We start from the raw sequence: 14,058 nt of genomic DNA on the forward strand, positions 1-14,058 counted from the left end.
AGGTGAATTTGGGGGCCAAGACATGACTTGAAAGTCACTGGAATGTTCCTCGAACCAATCCATGACGATTCGACCCTTATGACATGGTGCATGATCCTGTTGGTAAACACCATCCCCCGAAGGGAAAACTGTTGGCATGAATGGGTGAACCTGGTCTGAAACTATGTTCAAGTAGCTTACAGACGTCAGGGATTGTTCTATGAGGATTATGGGTCCAAATGTGCCCCATGAAAACATTGTTCCTGGGCGAGAAACCATGAAAACCTGGGCGAGCCCATTGTTATAGATGGAGGGTGGTCATAATGTAATATATCTTCGGTGTATAATATAAATATCTAAAAACTAGAGTTAATAAGGCATGTCTGTAGTCAGAGGTAGATGATAAGATGATTTCAGATAACTATAGATAGATTATTTGATGATATGGCTTATAACTTTATATATTCCTAGAGCAAAAAAAATAAAAATAATAAAAATATCATAAAAAACATCGTAAATAATGCACGGAAACGTGAACAATACACGTTTATTCAGGAAAATAATAAGTACAGTGAAACCTCTGGGGAGCGACCACTCTCAGTTCCACAGTAAAATGGTCGTTGATGGAGGTTGGTCGTTCTTAGAGGTTACCTCTTTTGACTTATTTAGTGTCCTTTTATTTAGTGTCATTTTTTTCAGTTTCAAAAATGCCACTTCTATTGGTGTCATGAAAGGACGTACCGATGAATAAAACTTAACATCTACAAAAATGGTCCCAACTGATATAATTATGTGTGAAAATAAATTTACCAATTATGAATGTTAAAGATATTTTAAATAAATAAACAATTATGTTTTTTTTTATTTAAGTCTGCATTTAGTTTTACATGACAAAAATTAGTTAGCTTTAAAATATGAGAAGAGGTTTGTTTGTTTGAATCGATTGTTTTGTCTAAAATAATTTTTTTCTTCTAATTTAACTTTCAACTCTAAAAGTAAATCATTAATAGCATCGTCTTTAGTGCCCTCTGACTGCAACATCAGGTTATATTGTCAAAAAGAACTCTCTGAATAAGAGTCGCAATCAAATATTTTGAAAACATTTTAATTTACTTATTCGTTTTGTTAAATTTTTTGATTTGTTATTTTTTCGTGTTTCCTAATTTAACCTCTTCCGCATTTGAGAAAAGCAGTTTCCCTGGTCTCAAGGAGAGGTTTCAATGGTCTCTCCTAAAGGTCTTCTTCAACACAAAGTCTATGGAAAAAATTCCGTGCCTCCTAAAAATGGTCGTAAATAGAAGGTGGTCGCTACGTAGATGTGGTCTTTCCTGAAGGTTTTACTGTATTCATTTTTTAGACGTTCTGTATTACTCGGTAATGCAATAAATTTCTCACTACTGTTTATTCAAAAACAATTGCGGTTTCGCTCCCCCACATAATCTTTCATCCTATCCTCCAACCAAGAGATAGCTGCCTCGTGCGCACTTACATAATTTGAATACCATAGATCAGGGATGGCAAACCAATGGCACGCGTGTCATTTATGGCACGACAATATTTTGGGCACTCCACTGATCACAATAGTTGTTAGGGGCCGTTCAAAAAGTACGTACACAAAAATGGAGAAATTTCAAACCCCTCCCCCCCCTTCGTACATTACTGTACATAAGGTCTTCCTCCCCCCCTTAGAGTACGTACATTTTATTAGTCTACCCCCCTTTTTCATAAAAATTAAAATAATTATGTTTTAAATAAGAAGTGAATGATCTGTCTTCTNAACAAACAAAATAATAAACAATCATCAATAAAAAAATTACAAATTAATACTAAAAAAACAGTTAATAACCGTAAAAAACAGGCTAACAATAAATAACTAGCAAAAAAAATCAACAGTCGTGCTTAAACTAACTTCTTACAACCTAATATAAGTAAGTTATTTGTCATCTAATCTGCAACAACAGAAGTCACACTGATGTTACTTTAAGTTGAATTACACGTATAACTGAGACATTGCAAAATGTTTTTTTTTTCCAATGTAAATAAAGAGTTTTGAGTTGATAGTATTTAGTATTAGTATACTTGAAAATTGACGGACCAGGTAAAATTAATTACCAAAATAAAAAGGAGAAAGAAAAAAAATATATATTGTAAAATTTAAACCCTGACAAATTACGAATCTTAAGAACATTTTATTCTGCCTAATAATATATTGAACAATTAACAACACTGGATAATAATTGATTTCACAAAAAATAAACTTAAATTACATTTTTTAACAGCAATCAAGTTGAAAATAAGATAGCAGCAAATTATTTAGTTAATTAAACATGAAAACGATTTCAGACAGTTCAGCACAACCAATGACAACAAAACATAAAAACGACTCAACTCGAAATTAATATAGCTAATAGCTATCGATAAATAACAATCTTGGTCCCGAAAAGAAAATTATAACCATCTACAACACATCGAATTCGTATATAATATTCGCGCCGTGGCGAAAAGCGAAGTAAAGGTAAAGGTTCGAAAATGAAACCTACTACTGCGCAGACTCAAACAAAAATTGTGCTGGAATCTCTGAATTTGAATTAAANTTTTGAATGTATCATCGTAATATCTTTGGGAGCTGGTCCCGAAAAGAAAATTATAACCATCTACAACACATCGAATTCGTATATAATATTCGCGCCGTGGCGAAATGCGAAGTAAAGGTAAAGGTTCGAAAATAAAACCTACTACTGCGCAGACTCAAACAAAAATTGTGCTGACATCTCTGAATTGAATTAAACAAAATAAATTATATTTAATGAATTGATGCTGCTAGCCTTTAAAGTTACAATTAAGAATTAAAAAATACTGTATTCAAATTAAATATTAATGAACAATAATTTTTTTAAACTAAACATCCTGTCGGCCAAGGCGGTGGAGGAGTCAGTTCTTGGGTAACGGGCAGATTTTTGCAATGGATCTGGTGAATTGTCCATTAGAAGTCTTGACTTCTACGACCCGAACCAGTCCGTCACTGCCAGGAAAAGTCCTTAGTATTCGGGCTGAAGTCCATTTTAAAGGTGTGGAGATCCAGTCAGTTTTTAAGAGAACTAAGTCCCCAACGGCAACATTCGTTGATGTTCCAGTCCACTTCGATCTAGTTTGTAGTGTGTGTAAGTATTCGTTGCTCCACTGTGACCAGAACTGATCTTTAAGTCGTTGCACCAACATCCATCTTGATTTGAGAGACATCGCAGGAGTTGTTTCCCTTTCAGAAATCGCAAGCAATGGTGCTCCGATTATGAAATGGCCAGGTGTAGGTGCCTCAAAGTCTTGAGGTTCAGAACTCAAGGGACACAATGGTCTTGAATTAAGACAGGATTGAATTTGTGTCAAGAGTGTTGTGAGTTCCTCAAAGTTCAAGGTAGCAGAACCGCAAACCTTAATCAAATGTCTCTTAGTGGATTTTATATTGGCTTCCCATAAACCTCCAAAGTGTGGTGATAGAGGAGGAATGTTATGCCAATGAATTTGATTCTCGATTGCAAAGTCTTGGATTGAATTTGATCTCACAATGGAATATAGAGATTTCAAGAAGGCCTGAGCGCCCTTAAAGTAGGTGGCGTTGTCACTGAACACAACTGACGGAAGTCCCCTTCCAGCTATGAAACGCCTAAACAAGGTGAGGAAAGCTTCAGTGCTGAGAATGGAAACAAGTTCAAGATGAACAGCTTTAGTCGTTAGACAAATGAATAATGCGATGTAAGATTTCATTGTTATCTTTGATCTCGGGAGATTAGGTTTCGTGATGACAGGGCCTGCGAAATCGATGCCACATAGTTGGAAGGTTCTTGAAAGTGTGACTCGTTCTCGAGGGAGGTCTCCCATTAGCTGGCTAGATGGAGTTGCATTAATCTTTAGACAAGTTAGACAGTTTCGTAGCGTTTTTCGAACAGTATCTCTTCCAGAAATGAACCAAAATTTCTGTCGCATCAAAGATAAGACTACTGAAGTTCCAGCATGAAGTGAAAGTTTATGATAATATTCAATTAGTAATTTAGTCACATGATGTGATTTTGGTAAAAGCATAGGATGTTTGGTATTAATTGAAAGTTCGGAATGTTTTAACCTTCCTCCTAATCTTAGAATTTTGTCAGAGTCCAAGAATGGAGATAGTGAAAGGTTTCTAGAATTTTTAGGAACAGTTCCATTAGCTTCAATGGAAAGAATTTTCGGTTTGAAATGAACTTGCTGGATTTGTTTTATGATACATGAAAGTGATTTAGTCAGTTCGTCACATTGAAGTCTACCAGATAATCTATTTCTATCTTCGGTCTTGGCATTATTTATGAATCTTCTGCACCAGGAAATAATTCTAAGAAGTTTAGTATATGATGAATATTTTTGAAACAATTCATCTGAGCAATTGTTAGGCACAAAAGTTGATAAAGTCAATGTATCTTTAGTGTTGAGGGAATCAGGAGCTTGGAGTATGTTGGCATACGTTCCCTTTGTATCTATATTGTTCTCTGATAACCATGGTGGTCCGTTTCACCACAGCTGAAAGTTTTCTAGTCTTTCTGGAGAAATCCCCCTTGATGCGCAATCTGCAGGATTTGTAACACCAGCCACATGGTTCCAGTCGCCAATATTAGTAAGTGATGTTATGGCTGCAACTCTATTTCTTACGAACTGATCCTTTAAATAGTCTGATAGAATCCAACTCAGAACGATTTCTGAATCCGACCATAAGAACACATGCTTCCACAATTGGTTTATCGAAATTTGAAGATTACTATACAATCTTGCTAGCAAATGAGCTGCATACAATTCGAGGCGAGGTAATGATACTGTTTTCAAAGGGGCGACCCTGGTTTTTGCTGCCACTATGTTCACTGAAGCTTTATTTTCGTTATCCACAACTTTCAAATAAAAAAACTGCTGAATATGCTTTGAGTGATGCGTCGCAAAATCCGTGTAACTGGGCATCAATGATTAAATTATTTGCAGACACCAGTCTTCTTTGAATTGCTATTTCCTTTAGAGCTTGTTTTTCAGCCTGGAAGGTTTTCCAGACACATAAGAGTTCTTCGGTTAAAGGTTCGTCCCAAGTTAATTTATTTTTCCATAGGCTTTGCATCAAAATTTTTAAGATGATTGTGGCAGGTGAAAGAAAGCCCAGGGGATCAAAAATCCTAGCTATGACAGAAAGCAGTTCTCTTTTTGAGGTAACTATCTCTGGAAATGAAATGTTCACCTGAAAAGTATCTTGCTGTGTATTCCAATACAGTCCTAAGACCTTCTGACATTGATTTTCTTCTATAGTAACATTGTGCTGCTGTGAGAGAGAGTCTTTGGAAAGATCTGATAGAACCTCTGAACAATTAGACGACCATTTTCTGAGATTGAAACCTCCTCGTTGCAAAAGTGATTTTAAGTTTGAAACTAGATTTTTGGCATTGGGGATGGAATCTGTACCTGATAACAGATCATCAACATAAAATTCTTCCTTAAGAACTCTTGAAGCATCAGGAAAAGCTTTCTCTTCGTCCTTAGCGAGTTGTTGAAGTGTTTTTACAGCAAGATAGGGAGCACAGGCTGTCCCATAGGTGACAGTTAATAATCTGTATATCTGGATTTCTTCATCAGGTTTGAACCTCCAGAGTATTCGTTGGTAATCAGCATCCTCTTCATGAATACGAATTTGGCGAAACATTTTCTCGATGTCAGCAGTAAATGCAACTTTGAAAGTTCTAAATTTTAGTAATAGAGAAAATAATTCGGGCTGCAAACGAGGACCTGCATGCAATGCATTGTTGAGAGAATTCCCTGAAGAATCCTTAGCTGACGCATCGAAGACCACTCTTAGTTTGGTTGTGTTGCTGTCTTCTTTAATAACGAAATGATGAGGTAGATAAAATGTTGATTCCTTAATCAGTTCGTCGGAAGGAACTCTTTCCATATGACCTAATTGAAGATATTCCGACATGAAAGTTGTGTACTGATGTTCAAGTTCATTATTCTTACTTAGTTTTCTTTCAATGTAGTTGAATCTTTTACTTGCTTGAGTAGCTGAGTCACCAAATTCTATAGAATGTTTGAAAGGTATTCTCACAATATAACGTCCAGATGGATCTCTAGCAACCGTTTTTTCGTAAAATGCTTCACAATCTGAATCATTCTTTGATTTCAGTTCAGCTTGAGGTAAAGATTCGAGCTCCCAGAATTTAGCCAATTGACAATCCAAAGATGAGGTAAGATGACAGTTCACAAAGGAGTTTTCCTTATTGGAGTTTGAGAACACTCTTCCTGATAATAGCCAGCCTAGATGAGAATTGAGTGCAGCTGGAGTACCTTTCTTCCCTAAAATTGGTTCTCCAATTAGCAAGTCAGCGTATAAGTCGGCTCCTAACAGAATGTCTATTGGACCAGTTGCATGAAATGTTGGATCTGCAAGCATTAGACCATGCAGGTGTGGCCAGTTGCATGAAGAAAATGTGAAGTTCGGTAAATCACTTGTTATGCAGTCTACAATTAAAGCTTTACAGCAAAAAATGTTCTCATTAAAATGTGGAGAAAAGACCAAAGATACTTCAGATAAAGAAGATTTTACTAGCGTATTATTAATTCCTGAAATCGAATGATTTGTAACAGTCTTTGATAATTGCAGTCTTTTAACACAGTTTTTGCTCACTAGAGATTTCTGACTGCCGTTGTCAATCAGCGCTCGGCAATTAACGAAATGTCCCTTAGCATTTTTAACCTTTATTAAAGCTGTTGATAATAAAGTATGTTCCTCACTTTTAAAGTTTTGTTGACAAGTTGTGCTGAGCTGAATATTATCCCTAGCTTCAACTAAATTTTCAGATCTGGCTGCAGTATTAGCAAATGAATTTGAATTTTGCCTAACTGAATTGTAAACATTAGAATTTATAGGGTAAAATCGATGCAGTGAAGTGTGATGTCTTTTTTGACAAGATTTACAAGTAGAGTTCGAAGAACAAGAATTCGGAAAATGACCCTTCCTTAAACAATTAGCACAAATTTTGTGGCTTTTTATGAGATTCCACCTGTCATCGATGGTCATTTTACCATAAATAGGACATTTAAAAATTGGATGACTTTCACTGCATGTAAAACATGAATTTTCTTTTTTATTCAGAACAATATTGTTAACGAATGCTTTCTTAGGAATCGAATTTTGTTTTATTTCCGTTTGCATTCCATCTTTACAAGATAAACCTTTCGCCTGTTGTTCTAAAAATTTAGCCAAATCAGAAATTTTTGGAAAATCTTGATTTGTCAAACTTAGTTCCCATCTGTGCCTAAGTGTTTCGTCTAATTTTCCCAAAATAACATGAATTAAAATTAAATCGACAAACGAGTTTACTTCTAATCCAAAAGTTAATAAAATTCGCGTAACTTCGTTACAAGTGTCTAAAATTTCGAAAATAGACTTAGCTGAATTCGGTTTCATAGACTTCATTTGAAATAATTTGGAAATCTGAGCAAACGCTAATTCTCTTTTATTATCAAATCTTGAATTTAAAGTTTCCCAAGCATGCTTATAATTTTCTTCGGTAAGTGAAAAACCTGAAATTAATTTAAGAGCGGATCCCTTTACGCTAGCGTATAAATACTGAAATTTCTGAAGTTCCGTTAAATCAGAATTTTTATCGATAGACGTCAAAAATAATTCTTTAAATGACAACCATTTCTCGCTTTCACCAAAAAATGTTGGTAATTAAAATTTTGGGAGCTTTAAACAAGTTTCCGAAAGTTTCGATTTATTATCACTAACATTAGCGGCATTATTACTACATACTTCCGTTTTACTCTTTGAAAATTCACGAGCAATTTTGATTTTTAATTAATCAATTTTAGATGCGATTTCATCAAATTCATTTGAATTCGTTTCAAATTCATCTTCTTTACATTGTAACATAATATCGTTATGTATGCTATTTAATTCAGACCAAATTTCGTTAATTTGTTCTTTAAATACTTCTAATTCTGCGACATCAATAGAAACAACATCAAATTTCGGATGAAGAATGCTTGAAATTCTAGTAATTTTCCCCTTTAACACACTACGCTTCTTTTTTAACATATCCATATCGAAATCGAAAATGCGAATTGCTAATCAAAACAAACAAAAGACTCAGCGTCGTTTCAGGTACGAAATCAAAAGCACGAAAATGCAAATTCTCACGACAAAACAATAGCTCAGTGGCCGTCTCCTGTCTCGACGAGACCAAAAAATGTATACTTGAAAATTGACGGACCAGGTAAAATTAATTACCAAAATAAAAAAGAGAAAGAAAAAAAATATATATTGTAAAATTTAAACCCTGACAAATTAAGAATCTTAAGAACATTTTATTCTGCTTAATAATATACATATTGAACAATTAACAATACTGGATAATAATTGACTTCACAAAAAATAAACTTAAATTACATTTTTTAACAGCAATCAAGTTGAAAATAAGATAGTAGCAAATTATTTAGTTAATTAAACATGAGAACGATTTCAGACAGTTCAGCACAACCAATGACAACAAAACATAAAAACGACTCACCTCGAAATTAATATAGCTATCGATAAATAACAATCTTGAACGCATCATCGTAATATCTTTGGGAGCTGGTCCCGAAAAGAAAATTATAACCATCTACAACACATCGAATTCGTATATAATATTCGCGCCGTGGCGAAAAGCGAAGTAAAGATAAAGGTTCGAAAATGAAACCTACTACTGCGCAGACTCAAACAGAAATTGTGCTGACATCTATGAATTTGAATTAAACAAAATAAATTATATTTAATGAATTGATGCTGCTAGCCTTTAAAGTTACAATTAAGAATTAAAAAATACTGTATTCAAATTGAAAATTAAATATTAATGAACAATAATTTTTTTAAACTAAACAGTATTATTATTTTCCTAATAATCACGAAGTCAAAATTATTTGACGGCACGTGTATGACCTCATTAAGCAATTTTTTAGAGAAAATGGCACGTTGGTGTATAAAGGTTCGCCACCCCTGCAATAGATAGTATGGAGTATAAAATTTTACGACGAATTGTCCCGCAGTGAACTGATGGTTAAGACACGGTTCATAGAAGATCACCGAAGTCAAGCATCACTGGCTGCCGTCAATGTGCGGGTGGGTGACCACTTGGATCAGTCTGCATGGGAACCGAGGGTGTGCGGTATTGGTCCTCGTTAAAATGTTCTACATTAAAGTGCTCGACTTCTCATGCAGGTCGTCGGGCTACAGAAGCGGGGTGCCATCCCCTCTGCAGAGGATCAAAATTGTGATGGCGTACCTTCGGATCATCCTCAGGGATGTTTCCCAGACCGTCGCCAACAGCCCATTGTGCAGCTGTAGTGCGACGTAAATGAACAACAACAACAGCATAAAGTATGCCCTATCAGTTTTTGTAAAGTTCTAATTTCGCTTGTTTGACTATTTTAACGTGCGTCTAAATTTAAAATAAAGGAGCTGTTTTGTTTAAAACAAACATCCAATCAAAAAAATGCTTTTTTATCGACAATGTGTCTGTTTTAAACAAAAATTCTGTCATGTAACACAATTTATTTATTTATTTATTTTTGATAATTTCTTCACAATAAGCGCTAATACTACCAAAATTAGCCAAAAATATCTGTTGCATTGGGTTTGTCGTCAGATGGTGATAATGAAATAAATCAAGAAATCCGTAAATGATAAATAAATAACTGTCATTTGATAAACAGTAGTTTTCTCCTTGATTTTATTGACTGGCAAAAAAATGTGCCTAAATAAAAACAAAAGTTTCCTTTTTCTAAACAATTGAACTATTTTAAATAAACACTTTCTCATATGAAGCTGTTAATTTTGAACTGACTTGCAAATCAGCTAACTAATTACTAATTAGCAAACAATCCACCCAATCATCTAAACACAGAAGTTGGTCATTGAGTTCGTAATTATACGATAATTACGTCAGATGACGAATCTGTTGCTGATTGTTGTTGAACATGCATGATATTTTACCATTTCACTTGCTTCATTGTCCAAACAGGAATTTAAACTTAAAACGAAAACTGTAGAAAGGGTATACTTTATATGAACTCTTTTATCTATTTTTGTGGCATTATTTGTTCTTTATTCACATTAGTTGTCTCTACATGAAACAAAATGACCAGTTTTATGGCATTATTCACGTTATTTAGTTTTATTCTTGTATAGCACTAAGCATGCTGTCTGATTTTGAAGGAGTATTTGGGCATTATTAACGTTGTTTAACTTTATTCATGTATAGTAGAAAGTATACTGCTTTTGTAATAAAATGTGAAATTTATTCACATTGGTTAGTTTTTTATATCTATTGCACTAAGTATAATATCTGTTTTTGAGAACTCAATGTTGCTTATTCGCATGTTGCTTATTCGCATGATTCATATATAGCACAAAGTATACGGTCATTTAGTGGCATTTGGACTTTATTCACGTAGCTTAGCTTTATTTATACGTAGCACAAAGTATACTGTCTTATTTAATGGCATTATTTGGACGTTATTCGTATTGTATAGCTTTATTTATATGTAACACAAAGTATACTGTCTGTTTTGTGAGATTATTTGGGATTCGTTTACGTTATTTAGTTTTAGTCATACATTGCCCAAAGCACATTGTTTATGTTTGTGGCATTTTTTGGACTTTATTCACTTTGTTTACATTTATACAATGGTTCAATTTATTCTTTTAAATTATATTTTTAATTTTTTATCTATATTTTTTTTCGTTCTAATTTCTCTTACACGGCGACCAAAAAAAAGCCTCATTACAACTCCCCGAATGACAACGCTAGAAAATCGACCAATGATTGCCTCTAAAAATTTCACATGCGAAATCTAGCTGAGGTGGCTCAACATATAGCACTTTTAAAAACGAAAACTGAAATAACCAGAGAGACCAGCATTCTCACCAAATGTGATCTCTTCCGAAATTCACCCTATCAGCTGCGTCGATCTCATACTGTTAAGCTAGGCAGAAGTGAGTAGTCTTTGTCGATAGATCTCTATTTTAGTATTTTGTCGGAAGCGCTTTTTTTCACGAATTTATATATTACGAATTTATTTGACGATTTTTGATTTATATCATGAATTTATTTGTTTTATTATTGTTATTAGTTATTCATTGAAAAATGAGTCTCAGTCGTGCTGTTACGCTTTAAGATTTTATACTATAGCACATTTCTAATCGGTTTAACGAATTACATGTCATTTATTTGAATTCAAATTTATTTTAATGACTTAGTATTTATTAAAAGATGTAATTTTTTTTAAAAAAAAGTTGTTATATGGATTTGAATGGTTGTTTTGAATTCTAGAATTTTGTGCATTTGCAATGTACCTAAGTTAGTAGGGAGCAAACCATATAAGATTGCGTAGCAATTTTCGGAGGTTGGCGAGCGTCAGCGAGCAGGGGGCGCAGCCCACTAGTTTATTATAATATTAGTATTTGTACCTAACTATATTTAAAATGGTTAACACATCAATTGACAAACATTTTTTGCAATAAACTTTCATTCCATGTTATTTCAAATGTTTTTCATTTGTCTTTTTTTTTCCTGAACTACTGAAGAAATAACTTGTCTAAACTTGGATCTATATGCTTTTTCCATTTCATAATATCCAGCTACTTATTTCCTCCNTGATTGTTTTGAATTCTTAGAATTTTGTGCATTTGCAATGTACCTAAGTTAGTAGGGAGCGAAGCGAGCTTGGTTTTTGAAGCAAACCATATAAGATTGCGTAGCAATTTTCGGGGGTTGGCGAGCGTCAGCGAGCATGGGGCGCAGCCCACTAGTTTATTATAATATTAGTATTTGTACCTAACTATATCTAAAATGGTTAACACATCAATTGACAAACATTTTTTGCAATAAACTTTCATTCCATGTTATTTCAAATGTTTTTCATTTGTCTTTTTTTTTCCTGAACTACTGAAGAAATAACTTGTCTAAACTTGGATCTATATGCTTTTTCCATTTCATAATATCCAGCTACTTATTTCCTCCGCTTTTTTTATTTTTATGGAAGGAGAAATTATGTATCTCCTTCTAAGAAAGCAAAATAAAAAAAAGCTTATTAAGAACACTTTATTGGGGTTTTATTTAGAATAGTATCATTTATCACAACTTTTTTCCCGCTAATGAAAAATTATTGCAAAATAAAGAAGCGGTCTTTCCTAGCTTCTCGCTCACTTTTTCCGTCTTAAAATCTCAAAGGGAATATTAAGAATAAAAAAAAACGTAAGACTGAAAAGAAAATTCAAACTTTACAAAATGTCGGAAAACGATATAAACAAATAAAAAGCTACGTTTGAAACAATACCCGTTCTCTAAATGCATTACCATAAAGAAAGAAATAGGTTTGGTTCTAAGGTTTATGCAAGAATGTTTTTGGAAAGTTTGAGAAAGAATTGGTGATACATTTCAATTACTGTGGAGCCTTTTTCGATGTAGATTATTTAGTCATGGCTGAGAGCCATTACCGTTAACTAAGTGACGAATCACTGGATGGGGAATGAAATTGCTCCCCGAAATAGTATACAATACTCAATGTCTGGGAGTATTTGTATTTATAAGATTCTTTGTATGTTTCTAAAAAGGGCTTTTTTCAGCGGCATTTCCTTTCGCTAATTAAGTTTGATCTTTTGTGCAATGTTTGGAGTAGGAAAAAAAGTAAATCGACTGGATTTCTTAGACATAAATGGCTAAAACAGCTTTTTTCATATTATTTCTACAATGCAGTATCACTAGAAACTTTAAGGTATCCAACTAGTTTTAAAACAATTTTTCAAATTTAAAAAAAAATAAAAAATATATAAAAAGACAAGAAGACAACATCAAATTGTAATGCATAAATTTCAGAATAGTTTTTTTTTCTCTCGAACAATAATGTAATTGATCTAGAAAACTTGTGCTTTGAACTAAAATCTTCAAAAAATTTTAAAAAAGATAATAAAATAGAGCTAAATATATTGTTTAATATTGAATTTTTAAAAAAAAATTCCAAATACTCTTATTTAAAACTAAATAAAAATAACAAATTAGCACTTAGACTTTAGCTCTTAGTTTAAAGCACTCTGAAATTTTGCAAAACCTACATACAAAATATCAAAGAATTTTATGACAAACTTTTTTTTGTAATATGTATTTGTAATGTGTGTAGAAAAAACATTTCTCAACATTAGCCTTCTTCAGAAAACGCATTTAAATGCAAGAAAATTCTGAAAATTCCATCAACAAAAAAAATAATAATTCGAAAATTCATTTAGGAATAGGAATTTTATTAGTCTAAAAAATATAATTATTCAAATAGAAAATGTTTAAATACCACGTACAGTTTTCAGTAATATTTACCGAATGATTGTAATCTATATTATATAAAACGCTAATACGTACGTACATATCAATAAAACCGATGATATTTCTTTTCTCGCGCTGGAAACAGTTTTCATTTTTAATTGATTGGATTCGGCGTGCAAGAGCACGTAGTGAGCATCATATGGCTACTCTATATTATATAAAACGCTAATACGTTTTAATTGATAGGCTTCGGCGCGCAAGAGCACGTAGTGAGCATATCATATGTCTAATCGGGTGAATTCTCACCGAATTATCAAAAAAATTCTCACAAAATTATCTTCATCGAAGCCGATGCTTTACATCCGGCGTTCAGTACTATTTCATATTGTTTTACAACACATGGTTTTAGCCCTCTGGTGGGAAAGACTTTAAAACAAAACTTACAACAGTTACTTTTCTCAACAACTGAAATTTAGAATAGTGTGATTAAGAAAAATATGTGAACTGTTTGCAATTTCAAATTAATATTGAAATGCACAGGTTTAGAATTTTCTACAGTGAAAAGTTTTCGGAACTTCAGTGTTCAAAAAAGTATACAAAAGCTAGACGTTAAGAACGTATCCAATGAGCGAGCAAAGCGAGCATCGGATTGCGAAGCAATCCGAAATGAACTGCGAAAGCAGTTCCGGGGGTTGGCGAGCGCCAGCGAGCAGGGGGCGAAGCC

The 14,058-nt window shown here is 33.5% G+C and overlaps 1 protein-coding gene across 1 annotated transcript; it reads right to left on the reverse strand.

Moving 5' to 3' along the window:
- Positions 1-2,910: 2,910 nt before the first annotated feature.
- On the reverse strand, positions 2,911-7,054 carry LOC139425202 (uncharacterized). The gene is made up of 2 exons (XM_071179085.1): positions 4,950-7,054; positions 2,911-4,324 (listed from the first exon to the last, which is right to left on the reverse strand). Exons 1-2 carry the CDS (start codon positions 7,052-7,054, stop codon positions 2,911-2,913), a joined length of 3,519 nt encoding a protein of 1,172 aa, XP_071035186.1.
- Between the last annotated feature and the right edge of the window lie 7,004 nt (positions 7,055-14,058).

This window comes from Parasteatoda tepidariorum, chromosome 3 (assembly GCF_043381705.1).
Source record: "Parasteatoda tepidariorum isolate YZ-2023 chromosome 3, CAS_Ptep_4.0, whole genome shotgun sequence".
Taxonomy (NCBI): Eukaryota; Metazoa; Arthropoda; class Arachnida; order Araneae; family Theridiidae; genus Parasteatoda; species Parasteatoda tepidariorum.